Raw genomic sequence first — 25,087 nt, forward strand, 5'->3', positions numbered from 1 at the left:
CAGACTTTAAATAGCTGTACACAGGCCTGCTAGTGTCTAAAAATGGTTGGTGGTTAGTGGTTGTTTTGCTGTCGAAACTGTCCAAACCCTGAGCTACGACAGCGGAGTGTAAGTCAAAAACAATGCATGCTAGCTGTTTCTCCATCCAAAACACTTGTGCAGCTGGTGCATATTAGGAAAGAGGAGGACTTCTAAAAATACCACTGTGGATCATGTTACGTCTGTCTAAAGATGAAGAGGTCCAGACAACATGAAGTTCATTCACAGGTCATTAGCCTTCCAGGGAAATCCAAGACACACACACACACACACACACACACACACAATTTACGTAAACATGCATACACACACACTTGTGAAAGCACACCCAAACATAATAACTGAAGGAGATGCAAAAATAATCACTAAAATAGAATTTCATGTACTGAAGACTGACACACACACACACACACACACACACAGGTGGAAGACAACCAGCCAATCAGAAGAAGCATCCACATACAGGACACACAGAATCGTGTGCAAAGGTAGAATCAGGAATTGCAGTTTGCCTCCTCGGAAGGGCTGGACCAGTCCTCAGCACAGTGGAGTGTATGTCAGGAATGGGCGGCCATAAGGAAACCATTAGTCACTCCCCTGTGGCTCCTTCTCATAAAACTCAATTGAAGATGAAGCCTCGTGCGTCACAAACAAAAGCCCTTTGCACAGTTCACACACAACACACACAACACACACACACATAAATATTCTACTGCTCATCTATACAATACAGACTGAGTCGATCTAAATTGAATTAAATTAACTTGCAGTGCAGTTGGACTTAACAGGACATGAACACTAATGCAGGGGGCTCCAGCTGGAGAAGAGTGCCCTCTGCTGGCTGTAGGCAAGGCTTCAGTGTGCAGCATACAGGGATCCACTGCAGCTGGAGAGATTTATAGTTAAACAAATGCAAACTAAGGATATACAAAAAGACATGACATAACTGTCACTGTAGTATAAAATAAGAAAACACAATGCCAGCTACCCAGCAGTATATAAAGTACTTCAAATTAGAAGTATATAAGGTAGTTAACGTCAGCTACCCAGCAGTATATAAAGTACTTCAAATTAGAAGTATATAAGGTAGTTAACGTCAGCTACCCAGCGGTATATAAAGTACTTCAAATTAGAAGTATATAAGTTAGTTAACGTCAGCTACCCAGCAGTATATAAAGTACTTCAAATTAGAAGTATATAAGTAAGTTAACGTCAGCTACCCAGCAGTATATAAAGTACTTCAAATTAGAAGTATATAAGTTAGTTAACGTCAGCTACCCAGCAGTATATAAAGTACTTCAAATTAGAAGTATATAAGGTAGTTAACGTCAGCTACCCAGCAGTATATAAAGTACTTCAAATTAGAAGTACATAAGGTAGTTAACGTCAGCTACCCAGCAGTATATAAAGTACTTCAAATTAGAAGTATATAAGTTAGTTAACGTCAGCTACCCAGCAGTATATAAAGTACTTCAAATTAGAAGTATATAAGGTAGTTAACGTCAGCTACCCAGCAGTATATAAAGTACTTCAAATTAGAAGTATATAAGTTAGTTAACGTCAGCTACCCAGCAGTATATAAAGTACTTCAAATTAGAAGTATATAAGGTAGTTAACGTCAGCTACCCAGCGGTATATAAAGTACTTCAAATTAGAAGTATATAAGTTAGTTAACGTCAGCTACCCAGCAGTATATAAAGTACTTCAAATTAGAAGTATATAAGGTAGTTAATGTCAGATACCCAGCGGTATATAAAGTACTTCAAATTAGAAGTATATAAGGTGGTTATATAGGTCAGCTCCTACATTAAAGTGATCAATACAATAATCATCAATAATTAGAATCCAATAATATCAGATATCTTCATGTGAAATGGGCCGTTCTGCACAATGAGTACTTTTACTTTGGATACTTCAAGTACATTTGGATGATGGTACTTTTGTACTTTTACTGCAGTAATATTACTGTCCTGTACTAACTAAAATCAACTATAAGTTGTAAGAACTGCCTGTGAACAGTTTATCTACAAAATAAAGGTCCGGTCCAAAACTACCATGTGTTTTTACGATTTGAATTGTTTTTGTTTCGTCTCAATAATTCACACTAAATCCAGACAGACGTTATGACATCTTGTTCTGAGTCCAGTTTTCTGTCTGTCTCTCTGCCAGAGCAACACAGTGCTCCATTTAGACATGGAAACGGGAGCCGTGCGGAGGCTCATGCTGTCTCCGGACGGTGATCAGCCCTCCACCAGAGCCTCCAACTGGTGGAACAGTAAGGAACAACAGGTCAGAGGTTAGAGTGTCTCATGAGACAAATGAGTTGGCTTGTGGCTCTTGAATGCTCAGAGCTTTTTCAAAGGGCTGCAGCAGAACACATCGTTAGGAGTGAAGAACAGTCTCAAACAAATTGTTCCACGTCGTCTTGTTTGCAGGGAGGACACAAGATGTGCCGTGACTTCGCCCACAAAAACTGGCTTCTCTTCTATAAGCAGGACGGGTAAGCTGCTGTGATCTGATCTGTTAACCAGCACAGTGATGCAGTTGTATCGATCGCTGCTCTGTACGTGTGTGTGTGCAGCAACCAGCTGGAGGTGCTGGACGTCCTGGAGGGCCGGGTTCACTCCATCTCTCTTCTCATCAACCTGAAGTCTGTGTTCCTGGTGGCAGAGGACCGCTGGCTGCTGCTGGAGAGCAACACCAACAAGTAAGGATGGAACTCACATCTCTGTCGAGGTCTCTCTGAGCTGAACGATGTTGTGACGGACTACGTTTCACTCAACAGGAAGTTCCTGCTGACCAAGCCCATGCACACGGCGGCTGAAGACCCTGCAGTGTGTCAGCTCCACAGCATCAGCGAGGACACAGGCGGCTCAGGTAATAATAAAATAAGGACAAGAACATACAGAAGTCACTCCCAACACTCCAGACTGCATGAGTCTGATATATTAACGGTTTTATTTCCTAACTGCTCCACCGTCCTCTGCTCCCCTTCACTCCCAGCTGAGATGTCTGTGCCACAGATGCTGTCGAGTGAGCAGCTTCCCAACGAGAACCTCAGCGCGGCTCTGGACCAGAAGATTGTTTCACCAAACCGCATACTGGCCGACACCGGCTCCTTTGCACGGATTGTTGTGGGCTTCCCAGACCTCATGGTGAGATTCTGTCAAAGATATTTAACGCAAACTTCTATTTCAAGTGTTTAGTGTAGACTCAGAGGTCAACGAGTTCAGGGTTTGGTGTTTCACCCTGTGGCTCGTCAACAACATGCAATACGATTATAATGATCCCCAGTGTTTTGTTGTGGTGTTTCTAACCTCTTCCTGTATATTTTTATGTGTCGGCACACTGCTCTTGTCTTCTTGTTTTTCACCAAGCAGCGTCTCAAACAGAAGATCATAAGGATGATGTTCAGTATTTACAGAACCTGAAAGTCTGGTACGAGTGTGTGTACCTTTACACCTCTTAACTGGTTATTTTTCCTCTCCATGTCCTTCCCAGTCTCCTAATGAGGTGTACAGCTTCAAACGGCCTGTGGACCTTTCAGTGCTGAAGAGCAGCGACAGCGGGGCTCACATGTTCCTCAGAGGGGGGCTCCGGTCCAGCCCGGCCAAACAGGACAACTGCGTCGGTCTGCTCGTAGCCAATCAGGTGGTCCGAGCCCTTCCGCCCAGCAAGGTGCCTCTGAAGGAGGTCTACCCCAAAGGTCAGAGTTCAGGTCATACATATGAGCACAGAGAGGACATGAGTAAATGAATCCATACAGAGGATGTTTCAGTGTGTACAGACTTTGTGTTTTCCTGTTCAGATGTAACGCCTCCGATGACAGCGGCGTACCTGGAGGTGACCGATTTGAACTCCAAGAAAGTCAAATATATTCCTGTCCCCAGGTAAACCTCAACACACCTGTTTCCTATTTGCTCTCACTCTCCAGTGCTTTTATAAAAGGAACTGAATTTTTCATGTTGTAGCACCAGCTAGTGGTCAGAGCCAGAACTGCACTAGGAAATGCCTTATATTTAAGATTTTAATTATTAATTTATTATTGTTGTGATTAAATTCTTATTATCCCCAAACACTAAAATGTATTTAGCCTTATTAGACATACAATAATTTGTGCACAAATTTATAATTAGTGTGCAAGAAAAAATTATTTTCATCTATCTGCCAGTGTGTATTAGTTTCTTTGTTTGATTTTTGGCTCACTCGATTTTGCATACAAGGTTTTTCCTTCCAATCTAAAACAAAGGCGACCTCAACATATTGTTATGACTGATGAAGCCACATTAGCCCATTTACATGTAATAACGTAATCCAGACGTTGAATGTTGTGATATGTGTGTTGATTACCTTCTTGATGTCCTGTCTTATTTGTCCTGTCTCTCATGTGTCCTGTGTATTTCTGATTGGCAGGTCGAGGACAGTGTCTCCTTACACCAGCTGGTTGTCTAAGGTGTCCGAGTCTGATGTGCTAATAGCGGCGTTAGGCTCTGGAGGCGTGGTCACAGTGGATATGGGCGGATATGTCCGGCTCTGGGAGACAGGATTGGACAACCTGCAGCGATCCCTGATGGAATGGAGGAATATGATTGGGGCAGAGGACGGCAGACCTGTACAGGTAAAACCACTACATTGAAAATACTGCTGAGCCACCTGTCTGCCACTGCATGTGGGTTCAGAAGGAGAGGTCTGGGTATTGAAGCCTGCAGTTTCTGTGAGCACCACTGAGGGGCAGCACTACTTTAGAAATAACCTCAATGACCAGAATTTCATCCTTAAGTTACTCTGCTGGCAGAATATATGAACTGCCCCAACCTTCCTGATTTTAACAGGAATGTTTCCAGTTCCCACTGGACCTGGGGTGGGTGTTCATGAATGGTCAGCCATTGTGCTGATGATGCAACACATTTAACCCTCAGCATGGGTCAGAACATTCGGACCAGCATACTGAGACGGCATTGTTAAGGCGCCCACATGCACACAGAGACATGGATTCTTTAGATAGTGTAGCCATCCAGCTTCAGAGCACGTTATCTGTGGATCTGTGGTCTGTGCACAAGGCAGTGAGACTGAGGCGACTGAGCACTGACTGACATGAGAAAGTCAGACTGATCATAAAATTGAATGAATGCACAGCAGTGAAATCTTAAATCAGGAGACAGTACAGACTGAAACACAGATTAGTTTTTTAGGAAGGACAATGCACTAATATCACTATTTTCAATAATTGCTTCTGTGGGAAGTGTGTTAGTGTCTTCAGGGATATGAATTCAGAGATAGTCTGTTGAAGAGTGAAGCAGACTGCCTTCAACTGAGAACACAAACAGCCATACACCTGCACACCTGCAGTGCTCACACAGGACCTCTTTCTGGCCTAGATTCCTCAGTGGTCAGGTCTGCTTTGAGGGGCACCTTGAGTCCACTGCAGGTCAGACTGAGACAGACTGTCCCTGTGCTGTGTTAGCTCTGCAAACAAGTGTAGGTGTGCTGTATTTAAACATACCTGCATAAAAGGCTCTCTGTATATCCGCCCAGAGATCTGCCTCTTTATCGGACCGTTCACACACCTCGCCTCACTACTAACTGACCTCAGGCTGATATATGGTGATGTATGGGCACTGCACACCTAAAAAACACAATCGGGGTAAATGCGAGTTCATGTGAACACATATTCATGTTGCTGGAATCTGAAGTTGGTCTGAGGTTTTTCCACTAAACCTTCACTTTAATTCCCTTTTTGCACATGGAATAAATTTACTACATTTCTGTCACTTCCTCGTCGGTGTGCGTGCAGGTCTTAGCGGACTGCACCTGACGTCACTCTTTGAAAAGCCTGGATTCAGGAATATGAACCAGCAGTTTGAGACTGACACATATGACCCATTACAACACAAATACTTTGTTGTTATGACACTTCACGGGTGTAACACTAAGGCTTTTAACTGAAGTGTCAATGCTCACCTGGTTAACAGGCTCCATTGTGTGTTTACCAACACAACAAGGTCATGACAGCCCATTGCTGTCACTAAACCCCATGCACACATGTAATTTTGGACAAGCGCACAATGGGCTGAGTGGGTGTGTGTGCAGGCTGCTCTTCAGTGCTCACAAGCCCCCTGTCAGTGTGACACTATTCCATTACAGCACTGTTGACAGAATCGGTGCACACACGGGGGACATCACTCACCATCTATCTGCATGTCTTCTGTTTAACCACGCATCGTTTTATCACTCTCAGCAGTTCATGCTTACATACCCAGTCAATTAACCTGACACACAACTGTTCAACATGGTTGTTTTTATACCCGTATGTCAATGCCTGGATGTTTTTCCACTCCTCTGCTCTGGCTGGCCACCTGCCACCCTCTTCCCTGCCTGTCCTTGCCCTACTGAAGCTTATCAGCTCCACTCATGCTCACACATTCACATGCATTTCTGAAATCTGCAGTATCACCCTGCAGACGTGTGCCACAGTCTGCAAAGAGCAGGCGTTAACAGCAGTAACATTTTGGAACAAATGAGACGTTCAGGGTTGAACTGTATGGTAGGTGTGTTTAGCACGTCAACTTTATACCATCATTTTTAGCTCTTATATACCTGAGCTCAGAAACTATTTCACTCGTTCATATACTGTAGACACACTTCAGTTCAGTTCAAACTTTCATGTACGGGCATGCAAGTTCAAACTGGGGCAAGTATTTACTCCGAAAAAGCACCGAGCAGTGGGCTCATGCACACTGACACACACAGATGCCATAAATCCTCAATTCACTGTGTGTCTTTTGGCATCTTAAAGGATAATCAGAAATTTATGAGGCTATTAATCGTAGACAAGGCGTGGACTGTGGATGAGAGCTGGAGAGACGGAGACACTGGAGACCTGGTAAAGAAGAGAAAGAGCAGGGGGAAAAATTCATGGAGAGATGGAGGCAGGGGAGAGACTTTCATACAGAGAAAAATGAAGTTTCCTCCATTGTGCCACGCTTCCTCTCTTTCTGATTCTCTGCCTCAGGCCTGAGGGTCCAGCTTTAGTTCACCGCTCACCACTGACACCAGTGGCAGCAGCAGCACAGCAACAATTATGTTCTGGGTTTACGTGATGTTTTCTCTCAGTGTGGAAAAACACATTGTGGGCATCACCCATTAGATTCTAAAGACGGGTGCACTACACACCATAAACCTGGCATTTGTTGGGAGCAGAAAAGTCTAAATTCCAGCTGTGGGCCAGAGCTGGGAACTCCAGAGCCTGGGACCACTATCAATCACACCAACACAGCCAGGAATAGGACATCAAGGCAAATCAGATTATCTACAATGCAACATGTTGTGGAAAACAATGTTTGTGTGAAAACAGCTAGTGGGTCCAGATGGTTTAAGCATCAGACCCAAGTTAATAACTTGTGGAAACCTCAAAACTTGTGACTGTATAGTCACGCTGTCAAAATATCCAAAAATATGAAAAAGAAAATCACAAAAACAAAAAAAAAACAAAGCTCCTCAAAATACAGACGATGCAAACCACAAAATCTGTAATTGAGCCTTAATAATGGAAACAAAGAGGAATCACAGATGCTACGTGGTTTTATCTGAAAGGCAAATTCACTAGAAGTGATAGTCTTTGTTTGTCATGGTCCCTGCTGGGGCACCATACCATCACACACAAGGCCATGCAGTTCTTGTAGCCCACAGGACTTGTGCCTCTTTCACAACCAGAGCTGGAGCCTGAATCATGGGTGGCAGCTCTAAATGCCACTCGGAGCCCAAAATGGACACACGTTGTAAAGTGTCACTCATCTTCTTTCTAAATCCAAAAGCAGAGCATTAGTCACCTCTTTACTGGTCATGACTGAGCCAGGAGAATCCATTACCAGCACAAGGACACACAAGCAACTCATGTTGTCAGCCGCAGAGAGTTTTAGTGATGACGAGGCTGGATTACTTACAAACTGGAGACCTGATCGCTGGACTTCCTCTCCTGATGGACACAGACACTGACAGCAACGAGCATCAGATCCCGGCAGATGTCGAAGCTGTGACTAAAAGGGAAACGTGGGTGCATGCTGATCAGAGTCACATTCATAAAAACACAGTGAGGCTGATATGTCTTCCTCAGCCACACATGCATCAGGCGCACACACTCTCCTTTTCTACTGCAGGACCGGCATGTGTGCACACAGCTTGTGTTCAGGTGCTGGGTCTGCTCCATGGAGTCTGACACGGTGTGTAATCGGAGAGCAGGGGTGAGCTGGCTCCAACCTCTGACCCTACACACCAGGATCTCCACGTACTGGGATCCTTCAGATCAAAGACAACACTGACCAAAACATGAACATAGTGGGATATTTAACTGTTTGACAGTATTTGTGCTCTGAACTAACAAGGGAATGTGACCTCATAACCATGTTTATTATTTATCCTCAAATTCTCATATTTGCTCTGCCAGTGGTCGTCACCAGTCATCACCTCTGATCCCTGGATACATGTTTAGAACTTCAGATTTTAAGTTTTAAGTTGAATTCAAATTTCCCTGAACAGTAAGTTGAATCGTGACACACTTACAGCAGGTCTGCTCCTGTACCTGAGCTGCTTCCCACAGGGAGTATTATCTTATAATGCGACCTGGTTTACGTCCGGCTGACCCTCTTATAAGAGGGAGCCTCTGCCTGATCCAGCAGCTTCGCTCGGAGCTCCACTCCGTCAGTTTGAGGTGTGGACAGTGGGACCTTCTCAGCAGGATGGCTGCTGCTTTTAGATAAGTCTCTGTTTAACTGCTCAGACCATGACAAACCAAAAACCACACACACACACACACACACACACACACACACACACACACAGTTGGCAACTAAACCTCATCCCCCACAGATGCCATTGAGATTCCTGAAGTGTGTAAGAATTCAGCTGAACTACAGGGGATACACTTGGTCTCCTTCTGAACTAGCCCGTTCTCTCCTCGCTCCTTCATGCGTGCCAGACTCTGGCCAGCCGCCCGGCCTCGGTGTGAGAGCCAGCACATTGATTTTGGCTCCGATTGTGCCACTGAGACGGACCTGAAACTCCAAAGCTTAACCTCTCGGTGTCTCGGCCGCTTCCCTTCTCCTGCAGAGAAACACAGAGGCCATTCTGCGGATCCTGCTGAAGCCTCAGCCCTGAGAGACAGAAAGTCCTTTCTATTGGTGCTTCGACTGTGTGAACATTTCAGCAGCTCAACACAAAGAGGGCTCAAGAGGAAGTGTATGAGCCTGGAAAAGAAAAAGCACAACCTCATATGTCTCTATTAGTGGAAAAAGGCAATATATTATCTTTTTTCTGACAGCTCTACAGGCTCTAAAACGCACAGACGATCTTTACTGAATATTTGTAGTGCACGGGGGGTTATGGTTAGCTCAGAGCACCTGCACAAATGTGTCCCAGTCTGCACTTTGTGCTGAAAGTTTAAAACTGATCCATGTAGCATCTCCTTTCAGATCACCATCCAGCGGGACAGTGGACAGGATGTCACAGCCCCCAAACATGGCAAGGTCGACCCCAGCAATGCTCCTCACATTGGAGGAAACCAGTGGGCAGGAGGCACAGGTAACCAAGTGTGTCTTACTGGGTTAGCAACACAGATTCCATCTTCCCAACAATACTGAGGGAAATCTGCGACGACGTGTAACATTCTCACTACTCTGAGTCATGGCACAATAAGAGGATGTTGGAGACGATGTTTCAGATCAGTGAGAGTTTACCTGATGTGTCTGTGCAGGTGGCAGAGATACAGCAGGGCTGGGGGGCAAAGGGGGCCCCTACCGCCTGGATGCAGGGCACAAGGTGTACCAGGTCTCGCAGGCAGAGAAAGATGCTGTTCCAGAGGAGGTCCACAGAGCAGCTCGTGAAATGGCAGAAAAGGCCTTCAAAGAAAGGTAGGTCACATTAAATAACGCACAGACAGGAACCTGCACAGTGTAGGAGAACATGGTCAAGCCTTTACTAATACCCCTTTTCCAAACTGAGTCAGCTGCACAGGTGGAAAACTAGTGTGTGTGGTGTGGAAGAGGTGTCTGCAGGATCAGGAGCTCCATCCTGGGCAAACAACCATGGACTGCACTGCCCCGGCTGGATGAACACTAGATCCAGTACGTGTGTGCCTACGCATACACATGTTCTCCTCAGTGTGGAGGGTTGAGAGGGCACCCCTTTCACCAGCTCAGCCCTGAAGGCCCTGTTTGTTCGCTTTAGCTTCAAACGGACTTGTTCTCTTCAATGCTTCCTCCCCCCATCCCCCTCGCCTGCCTCACACACTGGCTGCTTTCTCACCACGGGGACAACCTCCGTGACTCTCCTCTATGTCTCCTGTTTCCTCTGTCTTTGCCCATCTCACTACCCTGACTTCTTTAAACGTCTTCCTTCCCTCCCTCCCCATCTTCGGCCTGTCCCACAAAGCCCGGAGACAATCTTGTAGCAACACGTCGATACGCTGCTTCCACTGTACTCCGCTGACATACCTACATACAGTCCCTGTTTACTTGGCTTCAGGTTAAGCTTCAATCAAACTACGATTCTTCAATAAGCCCCTGAGTAGCTGACATACACACACAAGCATAAACAGGCTTCGGTATGTCCTGAGCATGAAACATGCATGTGAGCGTGTTCGCATTGACTCCGACTTCTCTGGGTATTTACCTGCCAACTGTGAAAAATTAAAAGTTAAAAATAAAAACATGTTTCGTTCTCAAAGTCTGAGGACTGGGAGAGGCAGGTCTGGTGGATGGAAGGCTGCTTTTTGTGTTTTTATATGTGGACACACACACACACACACACACACACACACACACAGGTTCAGGAATTTAAAGGAAATGGCTCCGGCCACTGGCCAGAGTGTGTGCTGACCACAGTCTCACGCACACACAGGAATGTGTAGAGGAAGCTGCTTGGCTGTGTGCTGCCATGATGTGATTGCAGTGTGTGTCATTACAAACACATACGACACATTATGTGTGTAATGTGTCAAATACAGGGCGGAGCCAGTGACTACAATCTTATGAGCTACTAGTCAAACGTGGCTGCACAGTTTCTACCTTTAGTGATCAGTTCAAACTGATCAGGCCACTTTAACAAGCTCATCCAGTCACTTTCAATGTGAATAATAAAACCTGCTCTGTAGTTTTGTTATATTGTAGTTATATTATGCTTCCACTGATTATCACTACAACTTATCACCCAGTTCTAGTGCAAATACGTGCGTCTGGAAATGATTCATGTACACACAACAATCAGACTTTTTGGTTATGACGACTAGAAACGCTTTCTTTCCTTGTCTTTAAACATGTAACTTTGTTCTTCTTGTCCTTTCACTTAAGATTTTCAATTGACGTTTTAGTTGTCGTGACAGTTTAACTTCACACGCCAGCTGCTGACATGCTGATAGACAGATGTGAGCGTGTATTTGGGCTTTTTGATTGCATGGCTGATGCCCGCACAGTCTAGACAATTTATCTGTCTGACTGTGCTCTCATGCAACCCGTGTCACTCTCACTCACACACACACACACACACACACACACACACACACACACACACCCTTTGACACATAAAACCAGAGCCTCTCGACTGTTCGTTTTTGAAGTCACTGCTCTGTATCTCTAAGCTGGTCATGGTCTGTTTGTTACCAAAAGCTTCAAACACCTGACAGACAGTTCCCCCACCTCTGTAACTAACACACACACACACACACACTTCAGTAGGCCCAAGTGTGGTGGAGGTCGGACCCTTACCACACCCGAGGAGGATTCTGTGTCTGACGCTAAAGTACCAGCACAGTGGGATTTTACAGATAAGCTCGGCTTGGGGAGGCACAGACACCTGTCTTATTATGTTCGCAGGTGCGTTTTAGGGAACACACACGCAGACACACAACACCGACCCCTGTGTCAGTTTATCCACAGGTGTCCCGAGCTCATGAAGCGGTTTCTTTGTCTAGTTTAATACTTCATTTCTGAGCCTCACGGTAGAATGAGGTGATGTGTTCTTTATGGAAATCAGGTTACAACAGATTTAAGACACCGTCTCAGGATTTAATCAAACTACTTCAGCATCATGGGAAACTTTGAAAACGCATCACTTCCACTATAAGTGAGAGTAAATGGATCCTGAAGAGGGCTATAGAGCTTTGGTGTCGCTGTAGTGCAGCGTTTCTATGAGCAGGTCCTTCCTAGTGTTTATTATAGTAGAGAAGCAGATACAAGAGGACATGCAACTGCAAATTAATCTGATGACACACTCTGATGGGCTGATGCTTAAACTCTCTGTTGCCTGATTTGTTCAGGTATGAAAACAAAGGTCTGCATGTAGAAATCTAACACACTGTATGCTTCAATGAAAAGGCCCTTTGCCTAAACACGACTGCTGCTACACTTCCAGTCCTTCCTCTCCCTCTGTGTTTTTCTCCGTCCTTCCATCACAGGTTGAAGGAGATCGATATGAGCGAATACGACGCCGCCACGTACGAGCGCTTCTCCAACAGTGTCAGGAGACAAGTTCAGTCTCTGCGCATCATCCTGGACAGTTTGCAGGTCAGTTCACGCCACTTGGATCTTCATTTCATACATGGCTCCTGGTTCCCCTTTAACACTGCAGAGCAACCACTGAAAGGCTCGGGGCAGAAAATTTCAAACCATCACTGCCAAAGGTCATGAGGTCACAAACTTGGTAGATGACAATCGGTTGACCCCATACGACTCCATACATGACGCTGGGACAGGAAGTAGGGGGCAGTGTCCCCAAGGAGCACCCTGATTGGCTGAGTGGATGAAAAGCCAGAGTGTAGGGAGGGGGTAGTTAAAAATCCAGGATATCATATTGTCTCCATTTCATTATTTTGGTTTAGACTTTCCTCCCTTTGTCTGAGGGTCTTAGGGGAAACGTGCGTTCATGCATTCAGGCGGGGTTTGGTGCGTGTGTGTGTGTGTGTGTGTGTGTGTTCACGTGTGTGTGATGAGAGGAAGATCATGCAGCAGTGATTACAGAGCAGCAACTCTGGTCCTTGCTCTTTTATTCTCCCGTCCAGGTGTGAAGCATTATTTCTGTATGTTGGCGGTGGGTGGTTGTTTGTTTTCCATCCGGCTCCAAGCACGAGCACTGGTTACCGTTTATGTTTGTCCTGTAGCCCTGAGCGTGTTTCTCACTGTAAAGATGACAGAGGTTATTCCTGCGCCTGCAGGCACGACGCTGTGAAGTCATGTTATTTTTATCATACCTGAAGAGTGATTTAAGACCACTAGCACACATCAGCCCACAGCTGGCAAGCTTTCAATTAGCTGAGTGTTGTTTCCATCAGCTTCAGTGTCCTTGGGGAACCCCCCCTCAACAATGGACTGGCTTGCCAATATAAACACCTGGGCCTGTATTTATCAGCATTTCAGAGTAGGAAATCAGTCGTAACTGGACAGAAATCCACAGTGACGCATTTTAACTCCCACTTTTTGTCCTGTAGGAATTTTTTCAAATGTAATAAAGTTGTTTATTAAAGGAAAATCATTCACACCTTTGCCAGGATTTCGGAAAGCTCTAGTTGTTGTCCAGCCTGTTGGAGTCCTCAGGATGTCGCAGTCATGCAGAAACATCCTGTGGATGTAGAGACGTTAAAAAACTGTCTAAGATCCTTCCAACAAAAAGGAGGTTCCACAGAAACCTTGGTCCTCACAACCTTGATGTTTAAAAAGCAGGAAACCACAACTACAGTAGCCAAACTACAGTACATTATACTACTATTTTACTTCACAGCTGCAACACCACACACTGGCTGGCCTGGTTCTTCTCCCAGTGAAGTGAATTTTAACTAACATAGTCTAACGTTTTCAGTCCAAGTTAAACATTAAGCACCTTTTCAGCACTCTACATTGTGTTCACTAACAAACTTCTCAATATCTGACCTCTCTTGTTTCTTTGTATTATTTGAAAAGAGAAATCTCCAAAGATCGTCACTGCAGAGTTTTTTTTAAGGCCAAGTGTGAGCCAGTGTGGGTGGAGAGCAGATCGTGTTCCTCCTTTTGTTAGACATCTTTTCTATAAAGAAGCTCTCCTTCCTCAGGGGGAGAAAACTGAAGAGAAAGTCCTCTTGTTCTTCCTTCCACCCCCTTCGTTCCATGTGAATAGAAACCATAACATCCGAAGAAGCAGAGCGCTCAGCTGTTTGTAGTCGTCTTTACAACACCGGCTCGTTCAGAGCAGAGACTTTTCCACCAAACCGAAGATGCAGTCAGACCAGAATCTGCCTGCTGAGATTTACTCCTGTGATGTGGCTAAAAGCAGGAGGGGACAGGAATTGCTGTGGATGGGGTTGTCCACACAGCCTACAGGAGCTAGCATGGCTAACAATAGTCCACAGAGGTGTAAATCAAACGGGTCACTGTCACTTTCTACAGTCTCTGAAGAGTCGACCGACTTCTGCTCTGTTTGCTCTGCTCCACTAGTTTGGGGCCGGTAGTTGAAAAGACAGACTGTTTGTTTCACGTGTTTGTGGGCAGAAAGGTGCTAATTGGTGTGAGGAGTGGGAGACAAATACATGCAAGTGTAATTAGTTCTTATTGCCATGTGTTTCTCAGCCTGCTCATACTAAATCAATCTTGTAGTCTATAATTTGGGAGCTTGAATTCCAACTGTCTGGATTTTTTAGCCATGTTTCTTAATCTGACGCCTCTGAGAGCCCCACCAAAATGAAATCATCTGGCCCAGACATATTTTGAAATGTGTTTATTTATTTGGTTGATTGGTACATGACATGTATTCAGACCCACTGGGGTTACATAAACTGTGTGTGTGTGTGTGGGTTTCAGGCTAAAGGGAAGGAGCGACAGTGGCTGAAGAACCAGGCTCTGGGAGAACTGGATGATGCCAAAATCATTGATGGACTGACTGGAGAGAAGGCCATATATAAACGCAGAGGAGAGCTCGACCCAGAGGTGTGTATGTGTTGCTACCGATACTTAACCCGTTTTTCCCCAAACCACACCTCCAAACACACATAATTTTGACCTTCATGTGTGAGACACAACATTCCAGTGGTGTGTGAGATTATTACACCCTGTCTCTCTGCTCGAGCTCTCACAGTTTCTAGTCAGGTCTGCTGCTGTCATTTAAGTCTGTGCGCACACAGCTCAGAGATAGTTCCCACACTAGTCATACAAACACACACTAACCATAATATATACACTGTTTTTTTTTGGTTTTTTTACCTTGTATAGCTCCATATTTTTGGTCTCGCCCAAAGGTCTAAATTGAAATAATTGCACCCGCTTCTGAAATCCAAAACTTATGAAGGTTGTGTTGAGTAAGCAAATCCAAATTCAACAGACACACTGCCTGAAGTCATTATTTTCTTTAATTTAATCATCAGCCATTGTTGGTTTTTGTTGAACTCTGTGTGTTTATCACCCTGTGTGGTAACAGCTGGGAAGCCCTCAGCAGAAGCCCAAGCGCTTGCGTGTGTTAGCAGACGTGTCAGGCAGCATGTACCGCTTTAATGGCGTGGACGGCAGGCTGGAGCGCTCCATGGAGGCCGTGTGCATGGTCATGGAGGCGCTGGAGAACTACGAGCATAAGATCAAGGTGAGACTGTCGCATCATGTTACTGAGGACACAACTTTTACTGTAACACCACAACACCATCACTAATGTTATTATATATATTGTACGTGGTGATACACAGCAGCAATATATGCATTACATGGTGTGAACCATGTTTGTCTAGAGGGGAATGAAGACAAAGACATATCTTAATATTTAAAGGTGCAATGCCTCCATGAAAGGAGACCACCTCCCCATGTTGACTTAAATGGCTCATGCTAAGGTGCAGAAAATGCAAAGGTTGGTATTTTTTTTTTACCAGACAAGCCTGGCAATGCCACTAATAAAACTTTGTAGTGACCTATCAAATCTCAGGTCTGACAAGGTGCTGAGCTGAAGGTTGCTGGGCTTTCGGCACAGACTATCACTGCTCTGTGACATTCATTAACCCTCATTTGCTGCAGCTGCAGAAGCTAAATACAAAACACTCTCACAAACACATATCAGTGTTCCTCTTCACATCGGTGCAGCTGCTTTATGTGCAAAGACTTACACACACACTCACATATATGTTTCTGGTGAAGAGAAACAACATCAGCCTTAAGAATGTGTCCTTTTATAATGTCATGTCGTATTTTTTCCTGTCATATCTACAAAAGAAACATACAAGTCTTGTGGACTTAAGACCATTTTAATTATTTTTAGATTTTGAACAAAATGTAGAGATTAAAATCTGCTGTAATTGTACAAAAATGTGCTGAAAAGATCCTAATCTGGAATCATCCTAAAAATCAGTTTCAGACCTTTGAACTCCAGTTTTAACTGCACTCATTAGAAATCACCCGTACATGTAATACCGTGGTCCTGAAATAGCTGGGCGAGGCCCACAGTGCCAGGCTGCCCTGGACTTATGCAAGCTGTGATGGATGCTGTGTGGGAGGAATGCGGTCCACATACTGTAGTGGGAACTGTAAACGTTATGATCTGCTTCTGCACCGTCTCGCCGGAGTCTTTGCACTTCGAACAGATACTAAGTCTTTTGTGATGATGTTACAACAGAAGGTTACACAGAAGTTAAAATAATGCTGTTCTTACTACACATCAAACATTTTGGTCTTTTACCCATGAAATGTTCTCTTTTCCCCACACAGTACGACATAGTGGGCCACTCGGGGGACGGCTACGATATTGAGCTGGTCAGAGCAGACCAGGTCCCCAAGAACAACAAACAGAGACTCAAGGTTCTCAAGGTACAGGTTCATACTGGAATCAATCCTTTCATGCCCACTGAGTAGACTGAAAACAGTTTGTGTTGATGCAGTATTTGAGTAACGCCCGACCTCTAGCTACCCACGTGGGACACAGTGAAAACTACATACTCGGTGGGAATTCTAAACGTTATGAGGTGGTGGTCAAAGGAAAATTCAGTTTTACACATCAGAGTCCATTTACAGATCTTGATCACTTAAAAAAAAAAAAATAAACTTTTGTGGTTCTTTGTGTGGAGGCTGATAAAGGTCCCTATGTCAGCAATTTGAAAAATTGACCATAGCTGACTCACCTCTGCTGCAGGGTTCATGAGCTGCTGCTAGCATAACAAACTCCAATCTCCAACTGACTGTTCTATCCCGCTCCCCATCTCCTCCCTCTCCCTGCAGACCATGTACGCCCATGCTCAGTTCTGCATGAGCGGTGACTACACTCTAGAGGGCACCGGGGCCAGCGTCAAGGAGCTGGCAAAGGAAGAGGCCGACGAGCACTTCGTGGTGGTGCTGAGCGACGCTAACCTGGAGCGCTACGGCATCCGGCCCGAACGCTTCGCCCAAGTCCTGACCTCTGACCCCCAGGTTAATGCCTTCGCCATCTTCATTGGTTCCCTAGGCGATCAGGCCGAAAGGTGAGAAGGTGGGGGTATCTTGGCCGGGGTTAGCTAGGGGAGGGAAAATAAGCAGAACAGGTGAAGGGGAGGAGAAAACGTAAGGATGAAAGGGGAAAAACAGAGGAGAGAGAGAGGATGAACACTGGATGAAGGGACAAAGAAATGTCCACGCAAAGACCCCAGAATCACTGGTATCTGAACGTCCTGCACAAGACACAAGATGTGTTCACCTCGACTGTAGCGGCTCATTCAAAGGAAGAACTAGTAGACTTCAACGCTAAGTAGAACGGCGACCGTTTAGTCCAGCTGAGGCCTACTCATGCTCCTGCCTGCTGCTCGTCCTGCTCGTTCTTGTTTCAGTTCAACTCCGGAGTTTCGCAGGCAGGACAGAACAGGAGTAAGCACACTCTTCAATCCACTCCTCTCTAACGCTGCTCTGCTGCAGGGCCACACAGAGGCTGCTGGCCTGAGGTACAGTGGCAGGAAACTGAGAACAGGAACAGTAAAGAAGCTAAGAGTGCAAAGATGCCTGACCCCTGAAAGCAGCTGAAAGGAATTCCTGTTTAACTCTAGGGTAAAAATGTCTCTGAATGCAAAGGTCCCAGTCCAAATGTGGAAACAGAAGAATGAGAATATATTTATGTCATGGAAGCGTAACATAGGAAGTCAATGAAATAAGGCTTGTAACACTTTGTACCCGTTAACTGTCTGTACTGCTAATTAAAAACGAGGAAATCCTTAACAAAAGAAGGAATAGGAGAACAAAAAGGAAAGAGAGCCATCAGAGGTTTGTACAAAGGACTCAAACGTCAGTGACTGCCCTTTTATTCACACACCCTCCCTCAGTTCACACAGCACACAAGTACTTTTGTGTGTCTTTATTTTGGGAATCTGTTGCTAAGTTCTGTCCCTCTATTTAACCATTTTTCTGTCCTTGTTTCAGGCTCCAGAGGACCCTTCCAGCAGGAAGATCCTTCGTTGCTATGGACACGAAGCAGATCCCCCAAATACTGCAGCAGATCTTCACGTCCACGATGCTGTCCAGTGCCTGAGACTGCCGCAAGCACAGGCTTGCTCATTTTCTTAAAAGCTCCAAATTTGTTCTGCAGGCTGTGAAACTTGTCACAGTGACTTATCACGATGCGTTCTTCGAGAAGCCTTAATGCTGTGTCCTTCAGGATCATCTCAGACCCTGTGTGGGGCCCAAACATAAAGTCTAACCTGCTGTTTTTGTCCCACAGTGGGCTGACACATCGCCTTACATGTTTGTCCTGTTTTGGGTGGTGGGAGGGTCATGACCACCTTCACTTATTTTGGACATGCTGCTCATTTATCATCAGTCACACAGAAAAACACCCACGTGAAGGGTGACACTACCCTGCCACCTGACCGGCGCTTGGATGTGCCGAGCAGCAGTAACTCGGCTCCTCTGGTATGCTGGGACTGTGCAGGGGGATTTCCAACTGGACTATAGAGGCTTTAAATGCAGCCACTGCTGCACAGCCCCTGTCATGTGTGTTCCCTGACAGCATCTATGTCAACATGCACAAGCCCTTTCCTTCCTGACGCCCCAGCCTGAAGGAATCTGAGATCACTTTTCATTGCCGGACCTCCCACTCCTCCTTCCCAAACAAACACATACACCACTGCACCATGGATTACTAAGACTCTATGGCTTAATTGTGCATGCTCAGAGATTAAGTGTACACAGACCTGCATGTGTGCGCCAGATAATTTACTGGAAACTAAAAAAGGAGTTTCTAAAAAAGGCCTTTGCAGGTTAGTGTGAAAATGGAGACTGTTAGCTGCTACAGTGTTATATGTTTTTAAGAAAAACTAAAGCATTTCATTCTTAGATAGAAATATGTGTGTAACTGCTAGAGTCTGTTGTAACAATGAGAGTTTTATTTGAAATTTAGTTTAAAAACACAAATCTAAGGAAGGTCCAGTGCACCTGAAACCACAGGTAAGTCTGCAATTCAGGCAACATGCATTAATTCAATGAACCGTTACAGATCTATAATGAACTATGTGCTGCTATTATCACATGCTTAAAACATCATTTCATTTCATTTACATTAATCAATTTTATTCATAAAGATTCAAACAATTACCAACTATAGCAACTAACAGTCTCCAATTCCCTCACAGTTAGTACCACACTGTGTAGGCCTGTTCTGGACCCTCTACAGGAAGATGTCCAGCTAATTTTTAAGAAATCTTTCCACTACACTAGCTAGAAAACACAGAACTGTCAGGAGATCGTTACAATCTATGCATTTCTGCTGTGTGACATTAGCCTGACTCCACTGGATGGATCAATAACGGCCTTTCTAATTATCAGTCTGTGATAGAGGGATGGCTCTGGGTTTATTAACCTACTTTAAGCTTCCTCTCTGTGGTAATCAGCTGAAAGGAGCAAAAGTGATTTTATAAATTTAATTTGTAGAAATGGTGTTTATGTGTGTGTAGGCATTTAGGAAAATGAAAAGACTGTACATTATTCATTGATGTAAAATAACCTGTAAAATGTAATGTTCAACAATTAAATCATATTAACACGTTGTGCTGGTGAGGATTCATCTTGTAACTGAAGTTCCAATGAGTCTAATCGTAAATGGATTAAAGAGAAGAGGAGCATGGTGTAAGAACGTACTGCTTGTGTGCACTGTGTGATGAGTCTATAGGTGTGATGAACCTTAAGCGCTTAATCCTGCAAATCCAATGACTCAGGTTCCCTATCACTGTTTCCATGTGTGCATTGAGCGTCACAGCCCACGCTTCATCTTCTCACTGACCAAAACTACTCAACAACTATGAAACTCATCCTCTGCTCCCACCCCCCCCACTGTAAGGTAAGTCTACTACACACCATAAACCAGTGTCAGTTACTTCAGTGCCTCTTTATTTTTCCTCATGTGATAGATGCATTGTGTGTTCAGCCTGCTGCTTCAGCTGTTTATTCCAAACTGACCTGGAAAAAACTAAACGATGGGGGTTTTAATCCAGGAAAGGTGTATCCCATTGATGGACTTCAGAACATCAAAAATATCAGGAAAGTCATCACGAACTATTGATGAGTCTGTACATGAACTGATGAAAATGATATGAAAATGTTTATCCTTACAGAGTACAATGTTGTAATATTATAAACATATATAAGAGTCATGTGCTGCTTCCTACACTACAGCACTCTATTGACACACTGTTCATCACCATGGATGTGCAGTGACAGACTGACTGAGAATGACTTCAGTCTGTGTAATTACAACACAGAAAAGAAGTCTAGACCAGCAGGGTGTTACATACATTAGTCAGTGTTAGGTGTGTGCTTGCTTAGTCCCCCCCATCCACCCCGTTACTAAAATGCTCAGATGCTGCATGAGTCACTCATGTTTTCTGCAGCTGTGGAAAAAAATCAGCAGAAAGTCCTGCTGGTGACTCATAATGCAAAGTTATTCCTGGGCATGTTTTGGCTGATGTGACACTTCAGTCAGCACCCAGGATTTCACAGAGCAGATAATCATCACACATACAGTACGTAAGTGTGGCCATGCTGGGTGCTGACTGGGGGCATGATTGATCTGCATTTGATGGGACCCCACAGGGAGAAACTGACCAATCACTGGGACTGACTGCTGATGGCAGTGACAATGGGAGAGAAACGGGTGTGTGTGTGTGTGTGTGTTCAGTTGACTGCAGCCTGTCAGACACTTAGCTGTGTGTTCACAGCATCAAATACATGTTAACGTTAGCGCCACATGTATGGTTTCTATTCATAAGTAACAAACATAGACGTTAAAGAAGAATGTAATAGTGTCAGCCTAATATTGTACACCAAGATCCAACACAGACATGAAAAGCATCACACCAATACTACACACTACACAATACATACACACAAACACAAGGGCTTCGGCCGCCTGTGGTGCTATAGACAGCTGGCAGCGGTTCTAACGCTCTATGGCAGATTCATTAGGCAGTAAAAACAGGCCAGAGTCAATCATGCTCAGTAATCACAATGTGGTCAGCGCCTTCATGTGGGTGTGGCTGATTAATATCAGCCTGTAAACATATGGTGAAAAAGAGACAAAGTCAGCGATCTTACTGGGCTGAAAGAAACCTCACCGACAACCAAGCCTTGGACACACACACACACCTGCCCTCATCCTGACTGAGCTGCACATTAAACCCTGAGAGGCGTCTTATGAGTCGTGTTGCTGACAGACTCAGAGAGAGAGAGAGCGGTGGGGCGCCCTGACACACAGACATGATGTGCAGATGTATGGGCACAGTCAGGCAGTTATGGTAGCGATGAAAAACAAACTGCTGCACCGAGAAGGATTACAAGACCGTATTTCAGCACATTATCCAAGTTCACCTACAACTGATGATGCAGTTTTGCACAAGCCCAAACATGAAAAGTATTAGGGCCAAAGGAAGCCAACCCCACAGACAGCATAGTTTGTGTTAGGATCAAAAGTCTAAATTGTTTATCATAGAATTTATTCACTGCTATAAGTAAATGTACATGTGATCTTGTTGAGACATTGAACTTTTGACTGCTTTGAATGTTGACCGCTCAACACATGTCAGTTGTGCATATGTTGTAAGAATGTATGCGTTTAGGAAGTGAAACAGACCCGCTCTGGGGGCAAGGAACTTGTGACACCAAGTGTCCCCTGTTTGAACTTCATGAATCTATAGGGACAAAAGCCAGTTTCCTTGTTTCTAAGGCGAACGAAGTATATGTTAAAGGTCTTCTGTGTAACTATTGTGTAACCTTGTTTGCTATAAATAAAGAAGTCTGTGTGAGGCTCGGGGCTGCAGCCACAAACCCAAGAAGAGACGTCTTCTTGCAGCCACGAGCTGATCCCAGCCTGAAAAGATGCAACGTGTCTCTTGTTAAATGATTGAGTAGAACCAACAGGTTGAACAACAGTTTATCAATATATCAGTGTTATATTGTGTCTATGCATGGAATCACAATCAACTCCATTTTAGAGAAACCCAGAGGTATTCCAATAAGAGATCAGAGTTTTAAAAATCTCTGCCGTGCGTTGGGACATGCCTGGAAAACCTGTGTCATTCTTAAAGGCTCCAAAGATCAACACATATAGCTTCCCTAGAAAAGTCACTTTCTTGACTGAAACCATGTGTCTGGTTGTTGAATAACTCAGGAAAGACTGGCCTGGCCAAAGTGGAACATTTTTTATGATAATTCAGGTGGCTAATTCAGATCCAGATAGTTGGACACGAGTGTGTGTGCATGCACATAACACCAAGCTAATGAAAACCCAAACACAAGGACAGAAAACGTTTCCACTCGGTCTTGTCAGGTCTCTCAACACTTCCAACAAGCTTGTCACTTCTGTAAACATCTGTAAACATCACCCGGTGCAGCTCTAAGTGGCTAAATCTGTTGATCTGGGCATTATTCAATCAGACATGACTTCACACAGAGCATGGGCATGTTGATGACATCTGTATCATGCAAACCACCCCCAAACTGGAAGAACCTAAATGTGGGGGTGAAGAATAAGGGTCATTCACAAGCAGCTGCCAATGAAAATGTGCAACTGGGGAACAGACGAGATTCAGGCACTTAAGTTGTTAAGGGCTGACACAGAAACCAGAGAAATTTAGGGAGTCAGAGATTTGGTAATGTCATGTTCCTCCTCCTGCATACTCTATCTAGGCACCACCGCTTGCAAAAACAAAGTATTTCCAGTGGGCAAGAACACATTGGTCATGACCCATGTCCCATTCCTGCCTCCAGACATTGTTCATGTGTGAAAACGGCTACAGATTCCTAATTAAACTCCATTATATCTGCTGCAGACAAACACTAGTGATCCAAACTTGGGCCTCACCCCATTTTCTTCAGTTGTCATTGATGTGTCAGCAGCTTAGTTCTAATGCTGAAGCTTAAATGGTCCAAAGCAAGTGTTGAAGTGGTCCGAGTGGCAAAACCAGAATGTAAACGTCAGGCATGCAGTAATGGCTTCCATCCATCTTTTCTGTAGCAGCAGAAGGAAAAGTGTGTTTCTGCAGCCACTGAATTAGCCAGTATTTGGACAGTAGAGCCAGTAGGCAGTAGGACTGGGTTTGACTGTTCCAATGGTGAGGAAAAGCCAATGAACAAAGGGAGTCAGGATAATGAGACTATGGAAGAAAAGAAAAAGACGATTGGCTTCAAATGATGGAACGGCAGCACAGTCTCCAGACTCTCCAGGTAAAGAGGCAAAGACACCTACGGCGCTGTCAGGGCCTACTTATTTTGAACGCAAGTGAACGTCACATACCTCAGATATCACACACAGTTAACACTCCATTACTAACATTTCAGATTTCAGTCCTGATGTGATGAGTCCACGTCATGCAGAGGATGTGGTTTTGGCACAGCGATGCTGTGGTCAGCTCTCAGAGCAGATACAGTGATGCTGTTGTCCTTGACTACTGGTAAACAATGTTTTTGTTATGCGTCTGTGACTGCTGAGTTGTTAGTTACAGTTTTTGTTTAAACATCATTAGGTCATTTTTTTCTAATTGGCAGAGCATTCTTGACAAAAACACAAGTTTAAATGATACAATTCAATATCCACAAAGGGCTTGTTATATAAAAAAAAAAAAATCACTTCATTGTGGCTGGTCAGTTATTCCTGACACTTAAAATGCACTTAAGCAGCAGCACAGAAAGCACATCCCAGAGCTGTGGGAGAAGCAACGCATCTCCTATCAATTCTCCACACGGCCCAATGTCTTTTTCCCTTGCTTCTATTTCCTGCTGAAGTAAAGTCAGTGTCTTCATATAACCCAAAAGTCATAAATCACATGTTATATGGAGGGGCTTTCTAATCTCTACTGTGCTTTCGGCTAATGTTGGGCCATTAGTGAACATCAGTCGACCTCTAGTTGGCAGCTTTTCTGCTGATTCAACAAGTTGCATCAGTGGTAGAGCCGCTCTGCTGTTCAGCTTTGCAGTTTCTCTTTATTTTCCTCCTCTGCTTCCTTTCTTTATCCTCAACCAAAGACCAAGTCCTGCCAACAGCAGCTCCACCTGCAGCTTCTTATCAGACATGTTCTGAGTTAGAAGCAGCTATAAACTGTCTGTGGTGTGAAGATTACACTTTGTATATCTACAGTATAGGTCTTCCCCTTTCCCTTTCTGAATGACCAATACAGTCCACTGGATTTTTGCATCTCTGCACATAGGCCCTTGATCCAGATTAAGAAATTTAAATAAAAAAACATAGGAAAATAAAGGACAGTAGATCTTGCAGAACGCAACACGACCAGCTACAACACAAACAGCACTGGAGCTCGAACTAAAAATTGCAGCATGTGACTTCACTTCTGTGAACATGCTGTTGAGAAAAAGGAGTGTAAATACTGGTGACAAATCAATGTTTTCATTACGCATAAATAAGTAATTTCAGTAAGATAAGTTATCAAGTTATCAGCACACATTTGTGGACTGTGCCGATGTGCAGTCTTACACATTAAGCAGTATTTAAAAAAAAAAAATCATCTGCACAGGAACTGTTTAGAAAGCAGATTTAATACTTATAATAATACTTTTTATTTATAAGGCGCTTTAAGAACAGCAAGAGCTGACACAAA

The 25,087-nt window shown here is 44.3% G+C and overlaps 1 protein-coding gene and 1 long non-coding RNA gene across 2 annotated transcripts in view; one reads left to right on the forward strand and one right to left on the reverse strand.

Moving 5' to 3' along the window:
* Positions 1-20,028, forward strand: part of vwa8 (von Willebrand factor A domain containing 8) — a 53,954-nt gene extending 33,926 nt beyond the window's left edge. The window contains exons 30-45 of the mRNA XM_026294874.2: positions 2,209-2,328; positions 2,475-2,539; positions 2,621-2,746; positions 2,825-2,916; positions 3,043-3,194; positions 3,541-3,745; positions 3,848-3,929; positions 4,453-4,657; positions 9,507-9,615; positions 9,788-9,944; positions 12,485-12,593; positions 14,856-14,981; positions 15,469-15,627; positions 16,737-16,835; positions 17,244-17,482; positions 18,408-20,028. Of these exons, the coding sequence (XP_026150659.1) occupies positions 2,209-2,328; positions 2,475-2,539; positions 2,621-2,746; positions 2,825-2,916; positions 3,043-3,194; positions 3,541-3,745; positions 3,848-3,929; positions 4,453-4,657; positions 9,507-9,615; positions 9,788-9,944; positions 12,485-12,593; positions 14,856-14,981; positions 15,469-15,627; positions 16,737-16,835; positions 17,244-17,482; positions 18,408-18,516 (2,154 nt within the window). The 3' untranslated portion in view covers positions 18,517-20,028. The remainder of the gene's footprint in view (positions 1-2,208; positions 2,329-2,474; positions 2,540-2,620; positions 2,747-2,824; positions 2,917-3,042; positions 3,195-3,540; positions 3,746-3,847; positions 3,930-4,452; positions 4,658-9,506; positions 9,616-9,787; positions 9,945-12,484; positions 12,594-14,855; positions 14,982-15,468; positions 15,628-16,736; positions 16,836-17,243; positions 17,483-18,407) is intronic.
* Positions 3,599-8,684, reverse strand: LOC113123092 (uncharacterized). Its single transcript, XR_003294936.2, has 5 exons — positions 8,599-8,684; positions 7,983-8,075; positions 5,543-5,657; positions 4,390-4,606; positions 3,599-3,734 (listed from the first exon to the last, which is right to left on the reverse strand). It is a non-coding gene; the product is annotated as an uncharacterized LOC113123092 (long non-coding RNA).
* Positions 20,029-25,087: the final 5,059 nt, after the last annotated feature.

This window comes from Mastacembelus armatus, chromosome 21, assembly GCF_900324485.2.
Source record: "Mastacembelus armatus chromosome 21, fMasArm1.2, whole genome shotgun sequence".
Lineage (NCBI taxonomy): Eukaryota > Metazoa > Chordata > Actinopteri > Synbranchiformes > Mastacembelidae > Mastacembelus > Mastacembelus armatus.